At 41.6% G+C, this 26,918-nt stretch overlaps 1 protein-coding gene across 2 annotated transcripts in view; it reads right to left on the bottom strand.

Moving 5' to 3' along the window:
• The window catches only part of ATRN (attractin), a 148,429-nt gene that overhangs the window by 69,015 nt on the left and 52,496 nt on the right, over positions 1 to 26,918 (bottom strand). For both annotated transcript variants that reach the window (XM_040556762.1, XM_040556763.1), the window contains exons 9-21: positions 25,313 to 25,496; positions 23,176 to 23,330; positions 19,762 to 19,846; positions 17,852 to 18,072; positions 16,592 to 16,713; positions 15,930 to 16,068; positions 14,372 to 14,553; positions 11,947 to 12,163; positions 10,472 to 10,657; positions 7,959 to 8,192; positions 7,101 to 7,238; positions 1,433 to 1,526; positions 505 to 557 (exon numbers count right to left, since the gene is read on the bottom strand). In XM_040556762.1, the coding sequence (XP_040412696.1) occupies positions 505 to 557; positions 1,433 to 1,526; positions 7,101 to 7,238; positions 7,959 to 8,192; positions 10,472 to 10,657; positions 11,947 to 12,163; positions 14,372 to 14,553; positions 15,930 to 16,068; positions 16,592 to 16,713; positions 17,852 to 18,072; positions 19,762 to 19,846; positions 23,176 to 23,330; positions 25,313 to 25,496 (2,010 nt within the window). The remainder of the gene's footprint in view (positions 1 to 504; positions 558 to 1,432; positions 1,527 to 7,100; positions 7,239 to 7,958; positions 8,193 to 10,471; positions 10,658 to 11,946; positions 12,164 to 14,371; positions 14,554 to 15,929; positions 16,069 to 16,591; positions 16,714 to 17,851; positions 18,073 to 19,761; positions 19,847 to 23,175; positions 23,331 to 25,312; positions 25,497 to 26,918) is intronic.

Here is a 26,918-nt window from a genome sequence, read left to right as displayed (position 1 = left end):
AATAGAAGCTGGAGAGTTTCCATTAAGTACTCTGAATCTTGGCAATGTATCTTTGAGTTGCACAGGAATCCAACTGTTCATTTCAGAGGAAACATGGCGATTTTGAAGCCTTACCCAACATGGAACAAAATTTAAAATTAAAAATAAAAAACGTAGTATTTCACACTAGCAAAAAAAATCTAAAAACATGCCTTGATTTTTACTTACTTAGGTATATATTGCAAAGTATTTTCCAGAAAACCAGATTTCATTTCAAGGTCATGCGGGAAAAAAAAAATCAAAAATTTTGTTCTGAAAGTTCCAATTGCAACAAAGACTGTATCAAGAAGAGTACACTGGTTTTCTTTAAACAATGCTTTAGTGAAAGTTGAAGTTTTCAAAAAGTATTTTCTAGTCCTATCCTTAATCCCTTCCATTTTAAACTGATCTGAGGCAGCTGAATTTTAAATATATTTCCAATGTCATGCATTTGTTATCTACAAACAAATTCCCAGCTATACTCACAGTAACATGTTCCTTTAAGCGGATTTCCCTGATATCTGTTTTCAACTTCACACCTAAAGAAAATAAATATTTTTAATTATTTTTTTTCAGATCTATTTATTCCCAGCCACTAAAATTCATAAACCATCACCTGTTCCAATACAGTACACAACTAAAAATAAAAGATGTAGGTCTGAGCTGTACTGAGTTTTTTAAGAAATTACATAAATCTCCAAGATCCCTGCAAAGCAAACTATAATGCCATTAAAATAAAATACAAAATTATGGAAATTAACTTTTGCATCCACTTGGAAGGTATTTAACAGTTCTTCACAATGGATGGAATTGGATTGCTACAGTCAAAACCTAAAGTTTCCATTTACATGTATGTCCATTTTAGGATCTAGTCCTATAAACATTTACTCATGTGAGTAACGCTTCAAAAATAAACCTGGCAATGAAATTATTTAAAATGAAATTATTTCCACTAACATGACAGTAAAAGCATTTCTGTTATGTTACAGAGAAACCTCCAGCAAATTTGTTGCTCTGAAATAGCTCCATTAAAATGCTTGAATGTCAAAGTCTTGTTTCGAATATATTTATATTCCCCCAGAACAGAGACTGAAAATCTACCAATTAAAAAGTAACTAGGATAAAGAAAAGGCTTAAAACAAAATGGTTTGGGGGCGGGGCATTATTTTTCACCCCATCCATCCTGCATGACAGTTGAAACGTTCTTAAAATAGAAACCTTCGGGAAATCGTTTTGTTTATGTTCTCCCCCCAGGGGAAGCATGGCTGGCTGCACAGTCAATGAAGTTAGTCAACTGTCAGCAGGAAGAGATGAGCAGAGACATCATAAATACAGTCATTAAAAAATGTAAGGGGTTCCACGCCAGTATGTGCGTGGCCTTTTGATTTCAACCAACAAAGTGAAAGGAACTCACAGTTGACACTCGTCTCCTTTTATTCCCTTGGTAGTGCAGAAACATTTCCCCGTGTTTGTGTTGCAGACAGAGGCATGGCCGTTGCACTTGCAAGCTGTTGAGCAGAGGGGAGAAAAAAGGATGCAATGTTGAACGAAGCAAGAGAAACAGATTTGAAAGCAATTAAGTCCTTTAGATGCCAAACTGCGATACATCAGCAATTAAAGTGTACATGGAAACTCTTCTGGTACTCTGGTTTCTTTGTGATACTAAGGGCTGCTAAAAATAGAACCTTGTGTCAACACGGATGGAGTGCAGGTTGCAGGACTGATGTTTTGTATGAAATCACGATCCAAATGGGCTTTTTTTTTAGAGTCAAAAATCTACCTTCCTCTCGTGTTGCTAGATAGCACTAGGGATATCGTAACTGGTAAGGAAAAGATAATATTTGGAATAATTTTGGGCTTGCTAGCACATTTCACTCAAACTCAAAACTCTTGAGAGAAAACTGTGATAACTGTTTTTTGTAAGTCAAGCAAAGCTCCTGGTGCCTTTAGGGCTGTTTCTAGAAATAAATAGGCCTTTGAGAAAGTACTGTCATCAAAGGAAGTGCATCTGCAGTGTAAAACCTTTGGTGCTGAGAACACGATGTCCATGCTGAACGCACTTTGTGAGTGCCCCAGTGCACTTTAGAAACAGATTTAGCCTGGTCTCACAAGCTGGATGCCCCCCGGTCGTGGGTAAAGCAAATCAGACATCAGTAGGTTTGTGGCATGCCCAGAACAGACCAGCTCCATGTACTGTGCAACTGCTTGAGATATGACCCCAAGTGTGGCAATGGGGGCGTATGGGAGATTTGCTTCAAAAGAGTGCTCCTGATTCAAATTAAAATGCTAATGCTGCCATGCTTCGAGACCTTTACGCATGAGGAAGTAGTGGAGGCACATACAAAAACAAAACGAGACAAAGTTGTCTTTGAGGTAATCTTGACTCTAATTAGAATAATGGATGGAAGAACTTCCAGGCAGTAGGTGCCTTTCAGGAGCTGTTCTGCCAATGATCTGGAAGATGCGTTCATCTGGAGCTGGGCATGGCAGAGCATGCAATGTGAAAAGGGAAAGAGTCACAGAATCACAGAATTGTAGGGGTTGGAAGGGACCTCAAGAGATCATCGGGTCCAACACCCCTGCCAAAGCAGGTTCCCTACAGCAGGTTGCCCAGGTAGGCGTCCAGACGGGCCTTGAATATCTCCAGAGAAGACCCCACAGCCTCCCTGGGAAGCCTGTCCCAGTGCTCCGTCACCCTCACCGGGAAGAAGTTCTTTCGCGGGTTGGTGCAGAACTTCCTGGGCTCCATTTCATGGCCATTGCCCCTTGTCCTGTCCCCACAAATCACTGAGAAGAGGTTGGCCAAATCCCTCTGTCTCCCACACTTAAGATACTTAAGTGTATCTTAAGATACTTAAGTGTATCCCACAATGAGTGAGTGATCCCTCAATGCTTGCTGGAAACAGAATGCTTAAAGGCTGGTGTCTGCTTATTCAGAAATAGGGAGGTGAGTCATAATATCCTAGGATGGTTTGGGTTGGAAGGGACCTCAAAGCCCACCTAATTCCAGCCCCTGCCATGGGCAGGGCCCCCTGCCCCCAGCCTAGGCTGCCCCCAGCCCCATCCAGCCTGGCCTTGGGCACTGCCAGGGATGGGGCAGCCACAGCTCCTCGGGGCAGCCTGGGCCAGGGCTTCACCATCCTCATAGCAAAGAACTTCTTCCTAATATCTAATCTTAACCTACCCTTTCTTGGTTTTAAACTATTCCAAGGTATGTGCCAGAATATTCCCCATCCTGAAGATTCTTGCCCACTTTGGACCTTATTTTATGAATCCTTTTGATGCCTTCTTTGTATTGGCATGTAACGGGAGCTCTGTTGTATCAGAGATGCTTAATTGTGCTTCTCAGATGTGGATGAGTGGTTTCCTAGCAGCAACACGGAACAAAGGATGAAGAAGCATAAAGGGCTATTGTGGAAACAAGTAGATGGAACGGAGATTTGACAAAATAATTGTATTCTGTGAACCAAACATGCTTCTCATTAGCGGCACTAAAAAACTAATTCTTAATACTATTGAGTATGCCTTGTACTTCCTTCTGCTTTGAAAAATGTAAGCAGAAATTTGTTTGAATGTTCAACATGAATGCATGCAAAGATAAGGAAAAATTTCAAGTTTCATGTTGTTTAGATGAAGATCACTGTATCTAGAGCATTAACGCTTGGACCTTCCTCACTCTGCTCTTTAGCCACTTGTTTATTGAGAAGATTTAGCACTCAAACATCTCTATTTAAAGCAACGACCTTATTTACCCATGTTCCTCTGAGCCCCATTACTGGAGATCATTCGCTGAAGGAGTGGAACATGTACAGAGAAGAGAAATGTCCTCATGGCTATGGAGGTTGGAAAGAAACTATTAACAAAACATACTAAAAACCCTCACTGGAGTCTAAAAGCTTCCCCCCAGAATCTGATGCTAGAGCAGAAAGCCACGATAACTGGAAACGGCTTTTTGACTGGGACTCATGGAAAGAACCCGAACGATGAAGCAGAACCACCCCGCAGCGAGTCCCCTTCCACCTTCTTCACAAACCACGGGTCACGGACTTGCAGAGACGGCGAAGAGAATCACCTCTCCTCCTCCTGCATTTGTGCTGGGCCAGCACCCCGAGGGCAGCACCCACCTGCCTGGCGCCATGCTTCCACGCCGAGTGCTTCAGCTGTCCTCCAGGCAGCCCGGGGGACGAGGCAGCCCCGTGCCACCAGCGAGCGACCCCCAGGGGCGTTGAGCAGCGCTGCCACAGCAGCGATCTGATTCCAGGCAGAACAGCGCCTTCCGTTCTCTTGCAAATAACTCCCTTATCTACTGCTAGCATATTTTCGCGGGGAACTTTAATCAGAAAATTCAAAAAAATCCTGAATGCGGAGAAAGCACCTTGCAGCTATTTTTACATTTGATGTGCTGCATTTCCTGCCCTTCCTGATTAACACTGCTCCGCGTCGGGCACTTCCTAAAAGCAGCTGCTGAGCAGCGATTTACCTGCCATTTAGCTGTTATCTGCCCGGCTCCACAAACACCAATGCCTGTGATGATACGCAAACAATTCTTCCAGAGGTGACTGCAGTTTGTTAAAAACTCTTAAGTACAGGCGATACAGCAAAGTTCACCTGCCCTGGTGGCACAGAGCAGCAGGAAAAGGCATCTTATTGCATCCAGTCTGTCCTTCCTTCTCCTCCTGGGCTTTTCAAGAGTATCAACACCCCTTCCAGCTCTGCTCAGCCTTGCCTGTTTGAAAGGCTACTGCTGTCCCTATACGGCTGCTCAACCTCCTAACATCTCATCAGAGCTGGATATACCAAACATCCACATACAGCAGTCTGGAATATTTATTTTGAGGATATTTATGATCCCCGTGTTGCTGGGGCCATTGGGTTGACGCTGCAGATCTGCACAGCCAAGAACAAGGACTCTAAGCGTGCAAAAGCACAGATGCTTGTATGTCAGGATGGAGTGCACCAACAGCTGTCTGCAGCACAGATATGACCACGGGCTCTCAACCAGAGCAGCACACAACACTACACATAAACGCCCAAGAAGAGTGGGATCAGCACATCACTGATGGGAAAGGAAGGAGAGACCACAGCTTTGAGGAGAGAGAAAGCAGGAGTTTGCTCTGCTGCCCATCAGCTGATCCTCATCTGAAGCATTTCCCTCTGGAATCCTTTTCACGGAGCAAAGAAATTACCCATCGCCAGCAGTCACTTCGGCTGCATCAGATAGGATGATTTCCTCTCGATTTCCCTCTTCCGATCCATGTCAGTCTTTCTGCCCAACTTCCTGCCTCCCTCGTTCTTCAGCCATCCCAGTAAATAGCATTAAATCACAACAAATTAAAAACCTGGGCCCAAAACACTTGAGAGCAAAGCACTTTTGACATGAGCTACTAGTTTCATCAGATAGAGAATGAATGCTGTTCCACAGTCTCTCAACACATTTTCTAATTTCTTTTTCAGGCATCTGGATGACTTTAGTCTATCATTCGTTATCTCAACAACAAACTATTTTTGGACAATCCTCATATGAAAGAGTCCAAAGTAACTTACTCTTGAATTTCCACACGCATAGAAAAGCAACAAATATCAAAAAGGCACATTGTGATCCAGTGATTAAACCTGAATGCTCAGAGTAGGATTTTATATTTTCTCATGCCAACTCCGTCTCAATGTATTCATTCCCGCACTTCAAATTATCTTCATGCAAAATGAGTTTAAGAATATCAGCAGTATTTAATCTTGCAGATAATGTTCTGAAATAAAGTGTCAAAGATGCACCTTTTCCTTTGTAGCAGTGTCATTGTGCTGTCATAAATTCATACCCCAGCTACTCCAACACCCTTTTCTCTACGCAGGGCACCCTTGCCCCACTGCTACTCATTCAGAGCACAGCCAGGCAAACAATATTGCGAGTCTCTCATCTTTTCATACCCTTCCTGAATCAGTGCACTGAGGGGTTCTTCCTCATAGCCTCAAACGTCACCTGCTTCTTGCTTTAGCAAGCAGGACACGCGTGCTCCAGCTGCTGACTCCCACCTTGAACCAAAAGGCCAATGCTACTCGCACTAAACATTAGACGAATTTCCAAATATTTTTTTCCTGGATCGCCTCCATACTTGGAAGGAGCAACTCAAAGTCTTCAACGTCTCTTTATTAACGACCTTAATTTATTCTTCCAGGATGCATACAAACCACCCGTGCTCATGTCACAGAAGCACTGTTACTACTCTCACACCACACAATGTTATTTCTGTTCTACCTTTCCCATCGCTGTGTCCAATTACAATCACTCCACCTAACTATATTCAATTAAAGCTCTTTGGAGCAAGAACCATCTTCCCTTACACCTGCTTATCACCTGTCACAGCTGGATGCTGGTTTCAAACTGGTGTCTCCATGCGACAATGCTACAAAACTTGCAGCAATTCTGAACAATATTGCAAGGTTCAATGACAAAACTCCAAATGTGACGTTTATTTCTCCATATTACCAAAGAGAACTTCATGGGTCCTTCAAGAAAGAATTCTTTCTGTTTTGTTAACTGGATGTTACACAATCAAAAAAGTACTTTGTGTCAAAGAGACCAAAAGCTCTTTGCAAACTTAAAATTCAATTTTACAAGGGATCACCTAATCCTCAACTGAAACCTAGCCAACCCCTCACTGAAATATGGCAATCCTTTTATGAAGCAGACATCTATAATAATAAATGCACAAGACATTAACCAAATGCAATAGAATGCAGAAATTAGATAAGCAGAAATTTGTCCAAGACGTTGGGATTAACACTGTTCCTTTTCAAAACAGGACTGGCAAACACTAAAGCTAACCCATTTCTCAGTGTGGTCATTTGAAGCTTACACAAAGGAGGGTAAAAATCATCTTAATCTTGCGCAGCGCAAGTCAAAGAATTTCATCAAGCAATTTCTGTATCTTTGATTTGAAGAAGCAAGGATTGTGCCTTGCTCGCAGGAAAGAAAAAATGTATTATCAGGCTATAATTTCAGTTAAGACAGTAGAGGAATGACTGAAGAGCAAAAAACCAAACATCAAAGACTCCAGGACGGGAAGACTTAAGGCATCACTTACGCTGACACGTTCCTCCGTTAGTAGGATCACCGTAGTAGCCAGAGATGCAAGTTTCACAGTGCTTGCCAGTTGTCAGATTTTCACACTTCTCACAGATGCTTTCATTTACACACTTACTGTGCCCATTACACTGGCAGGCTGAAGAAAACAGAGAAGGATGAGTATTTGTGCTCAAATACAGCATGTCACATAGCACCTCTGCGCTCCAGAGAGGCTGACTGAAACCACTTCATACAACTTCCAAAGAGGCTCTTGCAGTCTTGCTACATATACGTGAAATCAAAGAGAAGGGTGCACAGAAAACTTGAAATTTAAAGCAACACACAGTAAACTGAACTCCAAACAACTACGTGAATATTGGACAGACTGGACTGGAAACAGCAGGTGGGATAGATATACAAGGAGGAACAGGAAGGAGAGGTTTTAGTAGCAGTTGAGTAATTTTAATTCTATATATTTAGTGTCAAATATTTTATTTCAGCATCTCCCTAAGCATTACTAGGAGTTATTCAACTTTCAGGGAAGGAACAGTTTTCTTTTTAAGAACCCCAAAAGCAAGTAAGTAAATAAAAGTTAAAAATCTCAATTAAGGTTTGAAGAAAGAAAAAATCTCACTAGAATAATGCATGGATTAGGGAAAAAAACACAGCTAAATCTTCACAAAGCGAATCTCTAGAGCTTACTTTACCTTACAACTCCCTGCATCTCAAAACGCGTTATTTCTCATGTGTCTTCCAAGCTCTTTTTCTCCCCCCATGTGGGAACACAAATATCGCTACCATCTTATGAAGTCGCTTACCTTGCATTTAACTTTTGCTACCACTGAAACGTTTGACCAGTTAAAACTTACTCACTTACCTGGACACTGAATAAAGGACCAATTGTACTTGTTCTCCGCAGGACACATGCTGACATTAAGGACAGGCTCCAAGCTGTGTTTCCCTGTGGCAGATGGGGTTGGCATCTTGACGGGCCCTCGATAGGAGCCTTCGATGCACTTGCCCTTGCCGGTGTTGCTGGGGTCGGTACACCACCCACAGCCCGGCTGCTCCAAACAGTGAGCACACGTGCAGTAGCCTGAACAGTTCTCAGCTGTAAAAAACAAATTGTGACATAAGTCACCGTCTTCAAAAACAGGAAACAGTGAAAGCAGAACGATTTGCATATCTTTTGTGACCTAAAGTATTTCTCTCCCCAAAGTCTGTAAATATTTTTTCAGACACTCACAGCAAGAAGTATATCTGTTCATTTCTATCAGCATATTTATTCTAGAATCTAAGATAACTACAAAGACTGAACCAACCAGTGACTTATGAAACAATGCAATACATATGTAAGGTTTTTCCAACCAATACAACCCAGAAAAAACAGAGCTGAACGTTCCCACCTACAAAACATCTCTGCATGATCACAATGGGCCAGACTATAAATGAGTTACCCAGAAGCAAAGACTAAAAAAAAGTTGGTTTACTTGCTTTGAGTATCTTTTTACCACGTATTTTAATATCACACACTACAATTTCAAGTCTTTATCCAAACCAGAAAGCGCAGAGTAGAAATAGAGAACACAACCTAGGGTGCTCAGAGGGCCACATGCAAATCTGCAATCAACTCAATCAGGGAAAATGCACTGCTGCCCTTTCAGGGCTCCTTTCTCAAGTGGGATTGTATTTCAGGGATGACAAATTCTGTACATATGCAGAAGTTTTTCTACTCCTTTCCAAATATCTTAAAAAATATGTAATGTCCCAGGGTGTGGGTGTGGGCAGGGCTCCCCCGTCCCCAGCAGGGCCCCCCCAGCAGATTCTGTGTTCCAAGGAGCAGAATTTCATCTTGTTTGTTGTTGACAATATTTGCCTTTAAAAATAAACAAACAAAAAACCACAGTAGTAGAAAAACATTTTTTTTTCCATTATTTCAGCCTACTCGTCTCCTGCCTGATGCTTCCTCCAACTTTTGACCTCTGGCAGCATGGGAAGTTCACACCCTCATCTTCGAGAGTCACTTAAAACTAATTATCTCCATCACTTGTTTTGCAACACTCTATTCAGGCTTATTCTCAGCAGCTTCCAGAAGTTCACGGAGCAACTACAGCAACTCAGAGTGCCCAGCACCCTTCCTGTGGAGTACACACACTCTGCTGCCCCGAGAACCCCGGCTGTCCTGCCTCCTCTGCCCACACATAGGCTCCTAAAGAATTCAACATAAATTAATAAAACAAAAATACCCAGCCACGTTTTAAATTTCTAGGCTATTTTCCTCCCGGTGTGAAAACAGAAAGCAATAATTCAAAGTGCCATAAATCTTTTACAATTTCCTCACCTCTATCTAAAAAGAGAAAAAAAAAATCATTTATTTAAAATAAGAAATCCCTACTGTGGCATATTCACTGACAAAACTTCAGAGTAAAACACTCGTGTAAACCATAATTTGGATTTGATGAGCTGATATTAAATTAACATGGCTCAACATACGAATAAAAGAGATACAGAAGATATGCAAGAATAAGTTGATCACATGAAATTATGTAGCAGCTTTAATTTGAAGGCTAGGGATTCAAATAATGAAGCAAGTACATCTCCCTCTGAAAAGAAAAGTTGAGATTTCATCATCTCAGCTGAAAGTCTAGACTGTCTGCCATTTAGTTGAACTGATAGTCCCTGTAATCAGGACCCAATTCTCTTTAACTCTTCACATGACACAGAGGATGCCGCAAGACTGAGCTGCACACTGCAAGCTCTTGGGGTCATGGAGTTGTTATTTTTGAAGAATCCTCTGAATACAACTGTGCAGGATAATGGATCTGCATAACTCTGCCAGCAAACATCTACAAACGCAAGACTTCAGCACACCCGCTAAGATCACAGAATCACAAAATTGTAGGGGTTGGAAGGGACCTCAAGAGATCATCGGGTCCAACACCCCCGCCAAAGCAGTTCCCTAGAGTAGGTTGCCCAGGTAGGCGTCCAGACGGGCCTTGAATATCTCCAGAGAAGGAGACCCCACAACCCCCCTGGGCAGCCTGTCCCAGTGCTCCTTCACCCTCACCGGGAAGAAGTTCTTTTGCGGGTTGGTGCGGAACTTCCTGGGCTCCATTCTGTGGCCATTGCCCCTTGTCCAGTCCCCACAAACCACTGAAAAGAGGTTGGCCGAATCCCTCTGTCTCCCACACCTCAGGTATTTGTACACATTGATAAGACCCCCTCTCAGTCTTCTCTTCTCCAGGTTGAACAGACCCAGGTCTCTCAGCCTTTCTTCACAGGGAAGATGCTCCAGGCCCCTTATCATCTTTGTGGCCCTCCGCTGGCCTCTTTCCAGGAGATCCCTGTCTTTTTTGTACCGGGAAAGAAGATGCAGAAGCAATTACTCACGCGGACAGCTGCTCATGGTGTACCACTCCATACACTGCCCATAGGGGAAGGAGGCCACGTAGGCGTTGGAGTCCACGCACTGCTTCATGTTGCTGCACCACATGCACTCGGAGCTGCCGCTCGTGCACTCCCCGCACATGGTGCGCAGGGCACAGGGCGTGCGACACTGCTTGGCGCTGTGGTTAGCTGCGGGCAGGAGGGCGAGAGTCAGCTTTTTCCCAAAAAGAAACAGGTAACGAGCCCCTGGGTAGGTTATTCAGACTGACATATAGTTCAGTATCATGGGCTTGAAACATTTTGTTTGTAAATATGGGAAATGCACTAAGCACTGTAACATCATTTCTCTTATCAGGTGTCCCCCATGAGTGCTAATGCTTTTTAAGGTGGACAGAAAACAAGTTAAATGGTATTATAACTGTGATCTTTATATTTCTATAGGTTTGTTGATGTGGTCCTTCGCCATTTTCCCAACCAAAGTGCTGGGAATCACAGAATTTGGAAACTTGGAAAAGACTTCCAGGCATGGGGACTCCACCACCTCCCTGGACAGCCCATTCCAGCGTTTGACGGGAGAAGCTCCACTTTTTAAATTAACACACTGGGATGTGTTTTAAGTCATTTGATCGGTTACACACATAAAATGAGTACCGAAAGCAAAACCAAGTCAGGAATTTATGGTGTGAGCCAATGCTTTATCATCAGTTTTAAGTGACTGTTTTCAGACCATAAAAACAAGTCAAAGCTTCAAACAGAACAAAATACTCTAAGATAAAGACAAAATGTTGAGTTAGGATTCCACATTCATGATCTGCACCCTGCACTTCCACAAAGAACAATTTAAAGTGGTGCAGCTCACTTACAAATGTTACGTAATCAGCCAACTTTCTTAAGATTTAAAAAGGCACTAATTGGTATTCAGAAGTAATCAACTATAACGTAGAGTTAACAGACCAAGCCATTTTTAAAAAGATACGTGGTTCCAACAAAGCTAGAAGACATTTCCCAAAAGCAAATAGCTTCTTTTTCAAAGTTCTCATATCTCCAAAGTGTCTTGCCCAATTAATTTCAAACTTTGATAAAATCCTCCTCTGGCTATGGAGCACGGCAGGGGAGGAAGGGGAATTCAATTGGAAAGTAGCTTTTATTTATTTATTTTTAAACAGTAGATTGCTCCATACCATAATTAACCTAAATGTCACATTCAGGTATGCAATGTAGAGAAAAATAATTAAACTCTAATGTACTTTAAGCATTTTCGAGTTAACACTCTAAGTGTAGAGCTATTTATAAAACGTCCAATTTTGTTTGAAATACCTACACGAGACATTTTTTCAGAACCACTTTTTTTTTTGGCAAAGTCACGAAGCAGCCAGCTGTAAATATAATGAATGGGATCCTGTTTACTCTTTAGGAAATATAAATACCTATCAGTCAACCGGCCCACCACGAGACAGACTAGCTGGAGCTATTGTTACCTGCCCTTTCGCAGACGCTGCCGTTGACTTCGTTGATACACGTTGCTGCCTTCAGTCCCTGCTGGAAAGGCTCAGCTAAATAACCACAAAATCCAGCGTCACTTGGTTCATCAGGGAGCCACTGGAGCAGGGTGTTTGTGAAGGGAGACATGTCCTCCCAGCACCAATACGACACGTTGATTTTCCTCAATCCAACCCATGGAGTCAACATTTTGGACTAGAAATAAAGTAGAATGGTAGATTTAATACGCAGCTTTATTAGCTTTGGTATTAAAAGAAAATAAGTATCACCATATAATGCTCTTAAGCAACTTTGACAGGTTTGGTGTTGCAAAAACGTATTACAGTAATATGTTTCCCTGTAGCATTTAATTCAGATGGCACTGAGATAGAAAAATTCTTCTGGAAACACCATTTTTTATTTTTTAAACTACATTTCTACTTATCTCTACCAGGAGGAGCACAGGTCAAACATTCACACCAGCTAACTATGAAATTAACTGCAAGTCGCTCTTTATATGTTTGTGACTCCTATAAATGGCCAGATGCTTAAAAAAAATCTGGAGCTACTTTGACAAGAGGAAGAAAACTAGCAGTCGCCTACATAATTTAAATAATACAGTCTACCTATTCTACAGCTTGCTAGGAGAGCTCTGCTATTTGTTTGGGTGTATATGCGGGGGTGGAGGAGGAAAGAAGAGAGAGAGCAGGTCAAATCTAAATGAGTATTGCTCCACTGGCAAAAAAAACAAAAACAAAAAACCACCTCGGTATGAAAAAACCCTAACACAACTCTTTCCACTGGCAATTTATTTTTTGGCACAGGTTTATTTTGGGGAGATGCATTTTACCAGTATTGGTACAGTATGTTATTCTCCTTTTCCAATCTTTTCTCCAGCAAAGTGCTTCGGTGGCACAGCTGTCCCAGGAAGGCTTCACAGACCCTACATCCTCCCTCGCTGCCATATAACAGCCACCTACTTCAAACAGATTTTATGCACTCTTAAGCCTTAGAGCCGCAGCTTCTAACAGCAACATTACACAGCACTACGTGCCAACACCGACACGTTTTCCTCTTTTTACAAAACATCTCTCCAGAGCTTATTTCAAAAAGGAGGAACTGCGAGGCAGAGCCTCCCCCAGCATGGCACCGTGTGCCCCAGACATCGGCTGGCCTTTTAGCAAAGGCATTTCCCCTTCCTTACAAGCACTTAATACTACTATCAGCTTAAAAGGGCTAATAGTCTACTTCGATTTCTAGGGCTCACATTTAAAGGATACTGTAGAAGAAAAAAATGTACGTGATTTTTTTTTGTTTCCTCTAGCATAAAGGTTCAAGCACCGTTATGGAAAGGTTGACATGTGTCTTTAGGAATTTACACTACACTTAACTGTTCCTGGAGCTGTTAAGAACCACATACTTTTACAATATCCCAGGCTTGGCTTTCCGTCTTAACAAAAGGTTTAACAAACCACCCTGAGTGAATTGTCCCTTACCTTTCATTGGCTAAAATGAATCCCCTCCAAAACTCTGTAATTGTTGAAGCGCCACTTTAAAATCACAAAGGGGATCAAAGCAGAAAACACTCTTGTTTTGAAAGAGCAATATTTCTCTTCAGTACTTAAGTATGTTCTTCTCTGAAAAGTACCAATCCTACCTGCCTCCAGACTCACTTTTTCCCCAAATAAAACTTTTCCTGACTGCCAGCCCTGAGACCCAAGAGGAGGCACTCTGACACGCTGTCGAGCCATAGCAGCTTTGCAGCTCAAAGCAGGCTTTCAGCGAAGCTGCACAGCATCCTTCTTTGCTAGGGCTTTAGCACCACCTACACAACCTGCCCTGAATGCCTCTGCTCTTCCGCAAGTGACTGGAAAAAAAAATATTTATTTTACTGCTGCATGAGGAGGGACAGATTCCAATTCACTTCTCGCTCAGACAGGAAAGCACCTGCCACTAAATCAAACATAAATAACTCCGAATGAGCCAAGCAGGTCTGCAGAGTAAGAAGCTGACATTTTAAACAGTGCTTTCCTGAACGGAATAAATAACTTTAAATGCTTTACTTTAAACACCTCTGGTGTCCCCAAAGGGACCTTTATCTATAAAACGTTGTGTACATGTCACAGGAGAACCGCTCACACTCCTGTTGCAGTCGTGTATCCCACAAGAGAAATGCGCACGTGATTTCATTACAGAAAGCGATACTTCTGAGGCAGCGTGTATGTTTGTATTTATCTTTCCCATTTACATTCTCTACTATTTCTCTTCAGAAACACCCATGGGGTATGTTGAATTTCAAAAGAAAAATCAGTCCTTTTCAGTTAAGAGGCATGTCTGCTCTGCACAGAGCATACAATACCACAGCAAGGTCTCTTCCACAGTCAGAGCTTAATTACTCAGAGGACATAAAAGAGAAGCACTCACCGAAGACTGCATCTTCTGCAGCTCCTTTAGAACAAATTCTACCTTTTTCTGGGTCGTGAGAGAAGCCAGCGAAGCACCATTGGACCTGCAGGACAGCTTGGCGTGATCGTAGTTCTCCTTTGCGTTTGTAATTTTCAAGCAGGAATTGCTAACCAAATGCCAGTTCGTTCCACAGATATTCTCTGGGGGGGAAAAAAAAAGGAAGTAAAACCAAGGTGCAAGTGGCCTTCACAACATTCAAAGTGGTGACAGAGCTCTTCCACCTAAAACAAAGCCTAGAGCCCCATCCAAAACCAGCACGACTCATTGGCATGCTTAGAGCCATCTACGCACAAATCCTACAGAGAAGAAAGCTGCTTAGGGGAGCTGAAGTGTGACATTAGCACTTGGTTATCTGCTGCACATAGTCAAAGCACTTGAACATCAAACAGTAAAATCATTTCAGAAAAAACAGTGAAGAAAAGCAAATCTTGCTGTTGGTTAAAGCCATTTGTTCACCCACAGCTGTAAGGATACCTTTCAACAGAAGAGGGTGGTTGTGCTAATTCTGTCCTCAGCACCAAACTTCCAATATTAATCCCCATTTCATCTTAACAGCAGCCATGCCCACTACAGAAGAAAACCTTAAGCTCTGTGGTACTTCTTCCCCCCACTCACACCTACACTTACGAGAAGCACAACAGACATTTTCCATGTGAATTTCTGTAGTGCTGATGCTCCAAAGTCTTGCTTTAGATTTATCTAACAGATTGAAAAGCTCTCAAGTGTGTTTTTTTCAGATGGGCTTTTTACCCCTTCTTCTTTTCTACGAGAAATTAAACACACCAGGCTCTTCACCTGTCTCATTAAGAGATGTTTTTCTTGCTCTCATGGCTCTTCTGAAACCTCGTCATTTAGTCTCTCCCAGACTAGCAGAAACCAGACCTGGACATGTCCAGACCCAACAGATTTAGGAGGCAAAGTTTCTCCATACCCATTTATATGTCCTGTCCGTGTTGCTTTTCTCCCTTCTCCACATTTTATTAACTGCCAATGTCAGTCACTGAAGATGCTGCATTTCTTTCCCAGTCACCATGAAAAAAGAAGTTACTGTGGAGGGGACTAATAATCAACTCCTATGAGCTCCCACTGGAAACTCGCTAATAAGAGAATTTTCCTTGTGCACTTAAGTGTTATTTGCCTAATGCGTCCAGTATGTGCCATTCTGGTTTTGCACAATTCTAGTTTCTAAAATTAAATGGCATGCATTATTAAACCCAATACCTTACAGAAGCCTATTATATCAACAGTACTGCTTTCATCAAATGAAGAGAGAGATGAAATACAGGCTAATAATTATACAAATGATCACACTTCTCTTCAGACAATTGGGGCTGAAAAATATTCCATCACACTTTCTAAATTTACTTGAAGTAGAGTTTCATACCAAAATTGGTATGATTAAACAACATTATTTATTCCAGTTTAGCCCTAAAAGATCATGGATTTGTTTAAAAAAAAAAAAAACCCACAACTGGGTGAATTTGGAGTTTCTTACACAAACCCAAGCAACACCTACCTGGTAAAGCGATGCACTCCTGATTCCTAGGTTCCCACTGGCAGTTCTGATCCATGGCACAGCTTTTACAACTTGTCCTTTTACTGCAGTAATAGGCAGGGTTATCCTTAGGACAATTCTCATAAGCAGTAATAGGAACCTAAAATAAACAGCACAGGTGAAGATTTTTCGCATCCACACGGTGTCGGTCTGTAACTCTCAAAGACTCGCACACTACAGTTGACATTTCAAACCCAAAGGACAAGCTGTATGTTCAATAGCTGTGACACTAGACAGCCCGTAGCATGCGTTCAGGATATTCCCCCAGGCTGGAATGGGACATCTTCCTCACTAGAGCTTTTATTAAAGGGTTATTTTTTTTTCTAGGGAGGGCTCTAAGAGCAAACCCAAGTGGCTATGTGCCTTGATGAACCTTCCATCACACTGATGATGAAACCCATCTCTTCCCCTGCCCTTAGTCCTACTCCCCACTGAACGAGCAGAGAGTCCCACGAAAAGCCCTCGAAGCAATTTGAAAATACAGCTCTGTAAGCTGTTCAGAGCTACACATGCATTGGAAATAACGAAACATCAGGATTCATAATACTGACAGATGAAAACATTTGGATATTTGCTATTTCAAAGGCTACATGTAAACTACAAAAGTAATAGAGAGAGTTTACCTGTTCCTCTGTGCAGTTGTTATGCATTGAGATACACTGGTCAGTGCACCATTGACAGTTGTTTGTATTTGCTGTACAGCTATAGCAGTCTGTAATCTGATCACATTTTTCATTGTCTACAACTATTAAAGAAAAAAACCTGCATGACCAAAAACAGGCATTTCCTGACAGAGCTCTAAGAACTTGATTATATACAGAAAAAGATACAACCAAACAGTAGCGCTTGGAGATTTTCCGTTATCAGCTTATTAGCAAATCGGATACTTTCATTTGACTGAACGGACAGAAAACCGCATTCATTTGCACCATCACTCATTTTTAGTACCCGAGGATCATTAAAAGACAACAGCGAGAAAATGCACCAAGACATTGAAGTGCGTGAACTAAGACGGGGCACGCGAGTTCAGTCCGTGCACATGCAAACGATGCCTGAGGACATTTCACAAGGACAGCGAATATCTCCCACCGCAGGCCCATTTTGCTGAAAGCCTGGCCTTCAATTACGTGGAGCATTTTCATGCAAAGCTTGAACTTTCCACTTCATCTTTCCAATTGCTTATCGCCTGTGTTTTGTGAAAATTTATTGTACATTGAAAGCCCATCAAAGCAATGTCCCTTTACATCAATTTCTTTTAAATAATTAAAGGCTACAATCTATTACGGAATCAAGGTTCATATAATTCAATTCAGAGCAATGAATGCAGTGGGATAAATTGTTGAAAAGTTGTTAAAAAGTTATCGTATGGGAGAACGCAGGAATCAGACCTTAAAACAAATGTTCTTTCTGTATGCCCTCACCCAGAGAAGACTGTAGAAGGCGAAATAAAGCAACTTTCCTTAAACCCTCCTCGTGCTGTCTCCCTTGAAGAGCCCAGGACAGCACTGCAGGACCCAGACCCCCTCCCTCCCTTGCCCCATGGTGCTCGTCAGCGAACTGCTGGCTCTCTCTCACAAGGTCAGTTCATAAAGCAACCATCTACAGAGCAAAGGTCCGGGCCCGATTCCTGGCTGATAATGTCTGTTTGCAATGCGAAAGTAAGCACAGGCAGTACAGTACGGTAGGAAAAGATACGGACTGAGAGATGCCAACATGCCCATGGCAGAGGTAGGTCTCTCAGGGGCACGTACAGGAACAAAACCATAGCCCCCCACCTTGAGCTTGTTCCCATAACAGCATAAAACTACCGCAAGACAGAATTTGGAAAGGGAAATATCCCTACGTGCCTTTGGAAAGGGAAATGGGAAGAGGGCGACACATACCTGGCCGGGAAGGACAGTCCTCAAAGACCTTTTGCTTCTGCTCTACTGTCGCCATTTCCCAGGGGACGCAGCTCGGAACGGTGGCAGCCCACACGCAGCGGATGCCAGGGCCCGCTCGCAAGCAAGCTGTTTCGTTGTCGAAGGCTTCGCATCTCTCCGGGGTGTATTTCAGGATGTCACTCAGGAGGAGGCTATTGAAGCCTCCGAATATATACATGGTGCTAGACAAAATGCAAGGAAAGAAATAAAAATTTGTGCCTGTTTTTATAGGCCGTGCACTGCTGCGGCTCAGTTTTATTCAGGGTGTGGGCAAGGTGCTTTATTATTTTCCAGCGTGCATAAATCCAAATAAATAGATCTTGCTTAAGGAAGGCACTAAAGAAAAGGTCAGTCAAGTTGCACTATTACAGAGAAGCCAGAGAATTTCAGTATGTGGCTTTTGAGACAGAGTCAAACCTATCCAAGATTAGGGCAAAAATCTGGGTGATACCTGATTAACACAATACATAAAATGCTGCAGAAGGGCAGGATTCTCCTGTAGAGAACAGTGGCAAGAAAGGAAAGGAGGCCAACATGGGGGAGACAGTATCACCATTAAACCAGCATTCAGGAACTGTGACAAAACAATTCGATGTTGTCACGTCTTGCTACGCTGCTGCGACAAAACCACAGTTATTCTCCTGGCTGTTAGCAACCGAGCAAAGAGCCATTGTGTCAACTAAAGAAAAAAACAAAATAATGTTTTGAGGCTAGAAAAGAGGTGTTTTTTGTTGTTGTTTTTGTTTTTAAAATTTCTCTAGCATCACAACTGCTTTAGGCATAACATCAAATTTCATTAGTTACACAAAAATACACCACCTCAAAAAAACTGGGCATCAATGTTTGCAAATGTATATTTAATAAGACAGTGTAGAAGAGTTGATGTAGAAGAGTTGATGCAACTGAACGAAACTTTGGGATGAATAATGAGTATTTTCAAACAGTACTTTCATCCTACTTCAGAAAAGAGTGCAGAGGCTTAACTGTTCTTCATGGGAGCAAATGGACAACTGGTATTCAGCGTACGCTGAAACAGATACTAAGATTTCCAGAGACAAGAGTATCTAGAAGCACATATTCCTTTTAAAGTTGACAGAAGTTTTCTACCTAACTTACACTGTGCTTTACATAATATTCCTGATTTACAAGAAATATCCTCAAAGGGTGAAAGAACTAGAATGAAACACTGCTAAGAAATACCCTGTCCCTAAAGACCCCCTCAAACTCAGTTCCACAGACTCAAATACAGCAGCAGCCACTCACCAGAGAGCACAGACATTGTTACAGTGATATAATCCTTAACACTAAAAATCTCACCTATAGTTTCACCTAATTTCTATATATCATGTGACTGGCAGGTAAGAGCCACACAGAATTACAGAATATCCAAGTTGGAAGTGACCTACAAGGATCATCGAGTCCAACCCCTGGGTCTCCACACGATACGCTCTGTAAACTAAAATGCAGCCAAGTTTAGACACCATAAGGAAAAGTAGGATTTCAGAGACAAAACTTGCCAGTGAGGCTAAATACAAGCAGAAGGAACAGAAATATGAAAAACTGAGATTTTTTTCAAAAGATTTTTTCAAGAGCTAATTGAATTGAGACAGTTCAAAGTGCAGAAGGGCTGATAGGGACAGGCATGTACTGAAGACACGATGAGTGAAGATCTGAAAAATTCAGATTTGCAATGGAAACTCAACCCTCTGGTCTCGGCATCCCTACACATCCCCACACACGCAAACTCTGTATATAGTGTGAATATATGTATCTCAACACGCACACATATAGGTGGCAGCAATGTACACAGGTGTGTAAGTGTAGTGAGGTATGAAAAATGCCAATGTACTGCAGCTTGTTTGTGTCCTTACCTGTTGTGCAGCAGAGCAGAATGGCCGAACCTGTTCACATCGTGATGGAGACCCGGGCGAGGAAGAACAGACCACTTATTGCAAGCTAGGATTAAGGAAAGATTATTTCAGAAAAGTACCCTTGGCATCATTAATAACTCAACTTAGGTAGCACTTTTCTTCCTGAAAGATCCCAAAGTGCTTTAATCTACAGCGAGACGATTCTACCCATCAGCAAAACATAAATCTCTGGAGTGAAACAGTGCTTTCATAAACTGCTCTGTGTTATCTTCTTTTGCAAGACTGACGACTTTGTGTTCACCCCAGCTGCCACGGTATGACAAAAGGGGAAAGGAAGGATGCAGTGGCTCTGTGCCATCATCTAGGCTGATCATAAAAAAGCAAAGTTCTTGAACAAGGAAAGCTTCACGGCCTCATGTAGAAGAGATTATTAGCTCTTTGGCAATCACGTGTAATTAAATGGCGGTGACTTGAGTTGTGTTTTTTTTTCATTTACTACTGGAATTTTTCACTGCATAACAAGTTCAGTTTTTATCTGTTTATACATGAATTATTTGCAATTTTGCCCCAAACCAGTATCACTGAGAACAGAGACTTATCTTTTTTTTTTTTCATTGCAATTATACTCCTAGAGGGTAGATATCCATGTTTTTAAAAATATTTTTCAGTCACCATAGCTTAAGGATTTTTAGTCGTTTTTCTCTTTTAATATAATGTGAGATTATTCCATCTTTTTCTATTAGCATAACATTTATAGGTTCTGCTTCATTTTTTACTTGGTTTCTCAGGTAATTTCTTCCTTTAGGCAGCATGAAAAAAGAAAACAACCTAAGAAACATATAACCCACTGAGCAACCAAAGGAACAAAAGCAGGAAAATTCAGTCCAATTCCTACCACTTCAACTTTGCAAGGTGAATGGGATCACCTTGGGGGCTAACATCGCAGAGGCAGCTGTGTGTAATTTATGCAATTAAGGCAGAAAAGTCAATCTGCTCTGAAGATCTACAAAGCCCCGAAATACTTGCAGATTTTTAATACAAGATAATACTGTTGTTACGTGGACTGTGCCTCTGAAAAAACAAAGTCCACAGACCCAAACTAGTACCTAAACAAACCAAGAGAGCAGGGAAAAACAACTTCATTTTTTCTTTATGAAATTTAATTGTTCAGTAAGAAAGCTGACCCTAAACTATGCACCTGTAGAAACTTTTATTCAAGTGATGACAAATAAATGACATAAGGCCCAGTTTGGGGGTTTAGTGCTTGGGTAAATTATGATTTTGAAGTTTATTTTTAAATGTCACTTGGTCAATTTTTGAGAATTTAACCTAGCCCAGCATCACTTGTGAGACAAGCACGCATGGTTCCAATTTTTAACAGGAGACCTCAGCAAAATTGGACAGCAATTTGCCGTTTTTTATCCAGCAAGTTGTGAATTATGCGACGCCCAGAAACATATTTTTCTAGATTAATAGAAGGCCTGGAATGTTTTGCTTTCTAAGCTTCTTTCCCATCTTTACCAGAAGATCAAGTACTGGAAAAAATGACTGATTCTGAAACTACAAAGAATTCTCTCCTTCCTGACTTATGAGTTAAGCCAAGCCTAAAACTGACAATGCAAAGGATTTTATTAAATATATTACTCAAATGGAACACATATGCTCAGAAAATATATCAAAGGATCTGAAAACATCCAGCCTCTTTCTATGCTTGGCAACAGAACTGAATTTTTGAAGGGATAAATAGAAAAAAATTAATTTCTCTCCCGTGGGGAAGAGAGATGATAACATGAGTATAGACTATACAAATATCTCCCACTATATTAAAAAATAATAAAATTAAAAGCTTATTTAGAAATGCAAGAGAATGGTTACTTAAAATACAGTAAGTGGATTTTGAGACAGGCTGCCAGTGAAGTTTCTATTCTTGTTTTAGGTACATCCCATACGCGAGATTTGTCTCCCTAGAGACAAAACTGCCCCAGGGTAGGAAACTCTTTTATAAAGGCCAGAGAGACTAATTTGGAGAACACGAGGTGCCAACTGGTCATTGCAGTGTCTTTCCACTTCCTAGCCTGAGACTCTCCCTAAGGAATGAGAGGACACAGGAGCACCACAGGGTCCCCCATCCCTGCCATGCAAAGTGCAATCAATGCAAGCTCCAATTCTTGGTTTTATTTGGTAAGAACTATGCTAGCTGACTACAATGACTATTTCCTGTAAAAGGAACTGCCTGTTAACTACACCGAATCAAAATGAACACCACAACTGATGCATTTTTTCCAAATTAATGTCATTTGTGTTTTACATCTAATAAACAGCTCAATGAGTCGGGGAAGACAACAAAACGTATTAAGAAAAATCCATTATTATTGCTATACAACCTTAAAAAAAATTACTCTCTCTTGTGCCTGTCAAAATACCCCAATTTAAATGTTTTTCAAGTAAAAATTCAAAACAAACCTATCCAGGAGCACACAGTAGATGCTACGGGGATGTGGTGTGAAATCAAAGCTAGCAGGGGAACAACCCCTGTAGCAGACAGCAAAATGCCACAAGGATGCCCAACCCTGCTAACCCAAGTAATCCATTCCCTGGCACATTCCTTTCACAAACCAGGAGTGCCACCCCAGCAGACAGTTTATGTGAATATTTCAGGGAATCAATCCTGAGATCCCACATTTCAAGGAATAAGAGCAGAAGGCAGAATGTGATATGAGTACAGAACAGTGGTTTTCTCCAGCGTGAATTATCTGGATGTGCGTGCACCTTCTTTCATATAATTTCATTTCTTCTTTTCTTAATGGTTGTCTCTCTCTCAAATAAATGCTGCCCTCTTCTGGCTCTTCAACCTCATCTAAACTTAATCCTTCAAAATAAAACCCGCCTGTTCAGCTTTATGATTAAATAGTACTTATGGGGACATTTATGCTTATAAAGCATACACAAACTAACTGACATTACCAACAGCACAGCAAAGCAAGTGAGCCAGCCTTCAGTTAAAACAAGAGCATGCAGTGGACAAGCTGAGCTTCAGCACTGCTTGTTATTCTCCTAACAGCCTGCATTTCTCCTAACGCACAGATCAAAACCCGCTCAGAATCGCACTACAGCTTTTTGGCTGAGACATTCGAACAACGTGCGTTCTATTCGAGAACGTTTTTAACGCCCAAGGTTGTGTACAAACTGTTGACCACGAAACTGCTGCTCTATTTGCCTAGAAATCACTGCAGCAGCTCATTTGCTTGGTAATATGTACTAAGCTAAATGTGCTTCTCCTGATTACACATTCTTCTGCAGTATGCTTAGTAGCATTTGGTATGATATACCCAGCATGTAAATTAGTCTTCTTGAAGACAGCTCTTTGTGAATCTCTATGAATTTTTTTTTATTATTATTTTTGCAAGAACTTACCAATATCATATGCCATAAAATCTGAAGAAAAGCACTTAGCGCCGTGGCTCATGGAAGTGTCGTTGTGCGTGTTTCCTCCAAACACCAGCATGGTTCCACTCATTATCACAGCAGTGTGCAAATAGCGAAAGAATCTGCTGTCTTTAAGAATTGTCCTTCAGAAATAAGAATATATGCATTAAGGAAACCGATTAGGACCTGGCAAAGACAAATCAATCCCTAAATCCAAGCTGGGGAATGATTTGGGCACGTGGTGAAGCAACGTGGAGGTCCTATTTAATTAGTTTTCCTAATGAGATACTTAACAACTTTCTCACCAGACTGTTCAATTCCTCCTGTAATTTCACTCTCACATTCCAATCTGCTTTCTAATTTATAGGAGAAATACATCTACGAAGGCATCTCTCCAAAGCTATGGATCCTAATCATCAATTCTTTCCCTAGGGATTATCAAGTTTTCACACTAACAGGGCTCAGTCAATTAAACCTGCTGATATGGACACTGTCTGGGGAGACTCCAGCCCAGGCAGTATTAAATTTATAGGAACCTAAATCATTCTTTTAAATTGGGTATCATCTCTTGTTCAAAACTAACGAAACTATTTCAAGGAAATCTATGCAGCTGCCAACAGCGGAGCCCTGCAGCTTAACACCTGCAGAACTCGATGCCTCACCTGTGATTAAACCACGGCTGGCATTAATCTTATTAGCCACTGACCTCACCTTTAATCAGCGTGATTAACAGCACTGACCACAAGCGGTCACCCTTTGAAGAGTTTCCCTGCTATTCTGAGAGGATGTGACTGCAGGGAAACCCTGATGCGACCAGGTCTGTGCTGCAGGCAGCGGTGTCACGGCTCGCGGGCTGTGCCGGTGACACTTCTGCAGACCAGCAGCATCCCGAAGGCAGCAGGTACCAAAGCTGAGACTTTCACAGCAAAATAGTCAGGAAACAGGGCTGGGGACCCACTCCTAGGGCATGAGCTGCAGTATGGCAGCACACGGGGCTTTCTGAGCAGGACCACAAGTGTCAGACTGCAAAACCGGCAGTCAAATCACTGGAGGGAAACGGGGAGAAACAAGCCTGCCAGAATAAGGATTAGGAGACTGCTTTTTTGCCCTTCCTTACCACGAAATCCTCGGAACAAAAGAAGAAGTCAGTAACACCAAAAAACCTACAGATAAAGATGACCAGACAGCAGGTGTCCTCCTGCAAGGTGACTGCTCGCCTGCTCTGCCAGTCCTCTGGAGGCTAACGAACTGAATGCAATGAAAGGAATTTGGTGCTGGAACTCTTTGGAAGAATATTGTCACACTCGTGACATTTGCTGCCTGTTCAGCCAGGTTTGCCAGGCTGAACGGGTGGATCAAATGAACTAAGAAAGGAAGTGAGGCTATTACCATGTGTACAACTGAGCAGCAAGGAAGATTTTTAGAAATTTGTCACTAGTCGCTTTACTCATCAGTAAAAACTCACCAACTGTTGTTGCAGACACACGAGCTATTTTAAACTCTGAGAAAAAAAACCAATATGGTGACTCAAAATTACACATATTCATTCAAAAGACCAGCCTCCTATCTGAATGGAGCCTTTAAAAAAACTTGAGAAAAAACAAAGAATTGAAGAAAATGTATTTCACCTCCATAGCTCAAAGTTGTGAAGTTTTGCTATAGCTCTCTAATAAAACTAACCTCTGGGCAGAAACCACTCACAGAAGTTTCCAACTTAAGAAACAAATGTTTCAAACAGTTACACTGTTTGAAGAAAATGGGGTTATAATTGAAATTCTTTTGTGGTCTTAACTGCAGAATGAATTACCACTCACTTGACTGCAGTTAACTGTGCTCCTATGCAGAATCTGTACTGCTGGCAAGAAAACCCCATCAAATATTTCTCTTTTCAGCTTTAATACAACAATAGATTAAAACGGATTTCTTGGCTCGTTTACAGCCTTGATTATGTGTGATTATGTGATTCTCGAGTCATAAAAGACATAAAAATAACACATAAAGGAGCACACTATCTATCCTGAATGCAAGTAACTCTGTACTACTGCACCCTTATCAGGTAACCCATCCTCTTGCCCACAACATAACAAAACGGAGGGGATGGTACACAGGAACAAGAAGTACTTACCACATACGGGTATTAACTTCGTATTTGTACAAGTCATCTGCTAGCCTGTACTTGTTGGCACTGAATGCCTTGTAACCTCCGTGGATATAAATTGATTCTGTATTCGAATCATAAACACTGCTGTGACCATACCCTCCTTGCACCAAAGCTCCACTTGTCTGTAGGATGCTCCACGTATTCGTGGCTGAGAAATGAAAAACGGGAGAGACAAAACACGGTTAATTTATCTCCATTAATAACTTATCAAGAAATCTGATGGTGAAACTAATTGGGTTTCCCTTGACTCAGCTCTAGATGCTGTCTACCACTTGACATCCAGAAGTATTCTCCTTCAGGTAGCAAGTTTGTCGTCAAGAATTATTGTCAGGTATTTTTAATTAGGCCAGAAACATCTCTTTTACAGTGGTTTATTAAATTTTGCAGACAAGCTAAGTAAACGAAAGATAAAAATGACAGAAATAATATACTGCATTTCAGCAACATGAAAATGAAAATGACAGCATTGTGGCTTGATTTGGAATAGTACCCAAAAGCACTTTTATTTTACGTATTTAAGCACTGAAGCCAAGTTACGTATGACTGTGAAGAACACCACAGTTAAAAAATAATATATGATTAACGGTCCTATTCTGTCATTCAAAAATAATATTTATTTGAAGCACTGCAGACATAATATAATGGCAACTGAAACAAAAACCACCAAAATTTCGCACCAAATCTCTGTAGCTACTGCAGAATGAAACCCTACACAGGCTTCCTAACTCCAGGGCAGATCCAACACAAAAAAGGCAAAGGAAGTTAACAGTCTGCAAGCTCACACACAGGAGCAACAAACAGAAAAATAAATCACTGCCCCAAACATCCTGGTTTTCTTCAGCTTTCATCCAGAAGAAAGCTCGCTCACGTGGACACCAGCGAACCAGAGTACACTCCAGCAGATCCTCTGGATCAGGACGACTGAGGGACGAGGATAACGGGTCAAAAGTGCTTACACAGCCACTACTTCTGACAATAATGAACACATTCACGTTGTAAACTTCCTGTGCTTAACTATGATCTCTATGTATCCAGCGGAGCAAGGGATATGCCTCCAGAGAGCCATTTCAGCGCAGCTGCTTTAGGGAGCAGTTCATTTCATCTGGAGAGCTTCCTACGTTTCTCCACCGCTAATACTAGAAATCTCTAGATCCTAAAATCAGAGTTTGGACTATCCCCAGAGATATGGAGTAAATGGGAGTCCAGAAAGTTATTCCCTGTTCCCCTAAGCATTCGGTAATAACTGCTATGGGAGACAGGTATAACAGCTTAAGTGGATACTTGCTCTCAATTGCTACAACCATTCTTGTTATAGGATTCAAAAAATAATTTTGAAAATGTTTGCTTTGCAAGAAAGAGAGGAAAACAAATTCAAATGTCCCACAGTTATCCTGCTTTGTCTCTCAATTACAGCTTTTTTGCCTTTGGGACCTAATAAGCTGTATAAAGCTGGAGGCACATGGCTGGTTGCTCACTATTTGACCTACACAAATGCTGGAATTTAGACTGAACTTCTTATAAAAATATATAAATGGAGAAGAACATAGGCACCTTAGGTTTGCTGTCTGAA

This window comes from Cygnus olor, chromosome 4 (genome assembly GCF_009769625.2).
Source record: "Cygnus olor isolate bCygOlo1 chromosome 4, bCygOlo1.pri.v2, whole genome shotgun sequence".
Taxonomy (NCBI): Eukaryota; Metazoa; Chordata; class Aves; order Anseriformes; family Anatidae; genus Cygnus; species Cygnus olor.
Note: the sequence above shows the minus strand (reverse complement) of the source record. Positions and strands in the feature narration are given on the sequence as shown.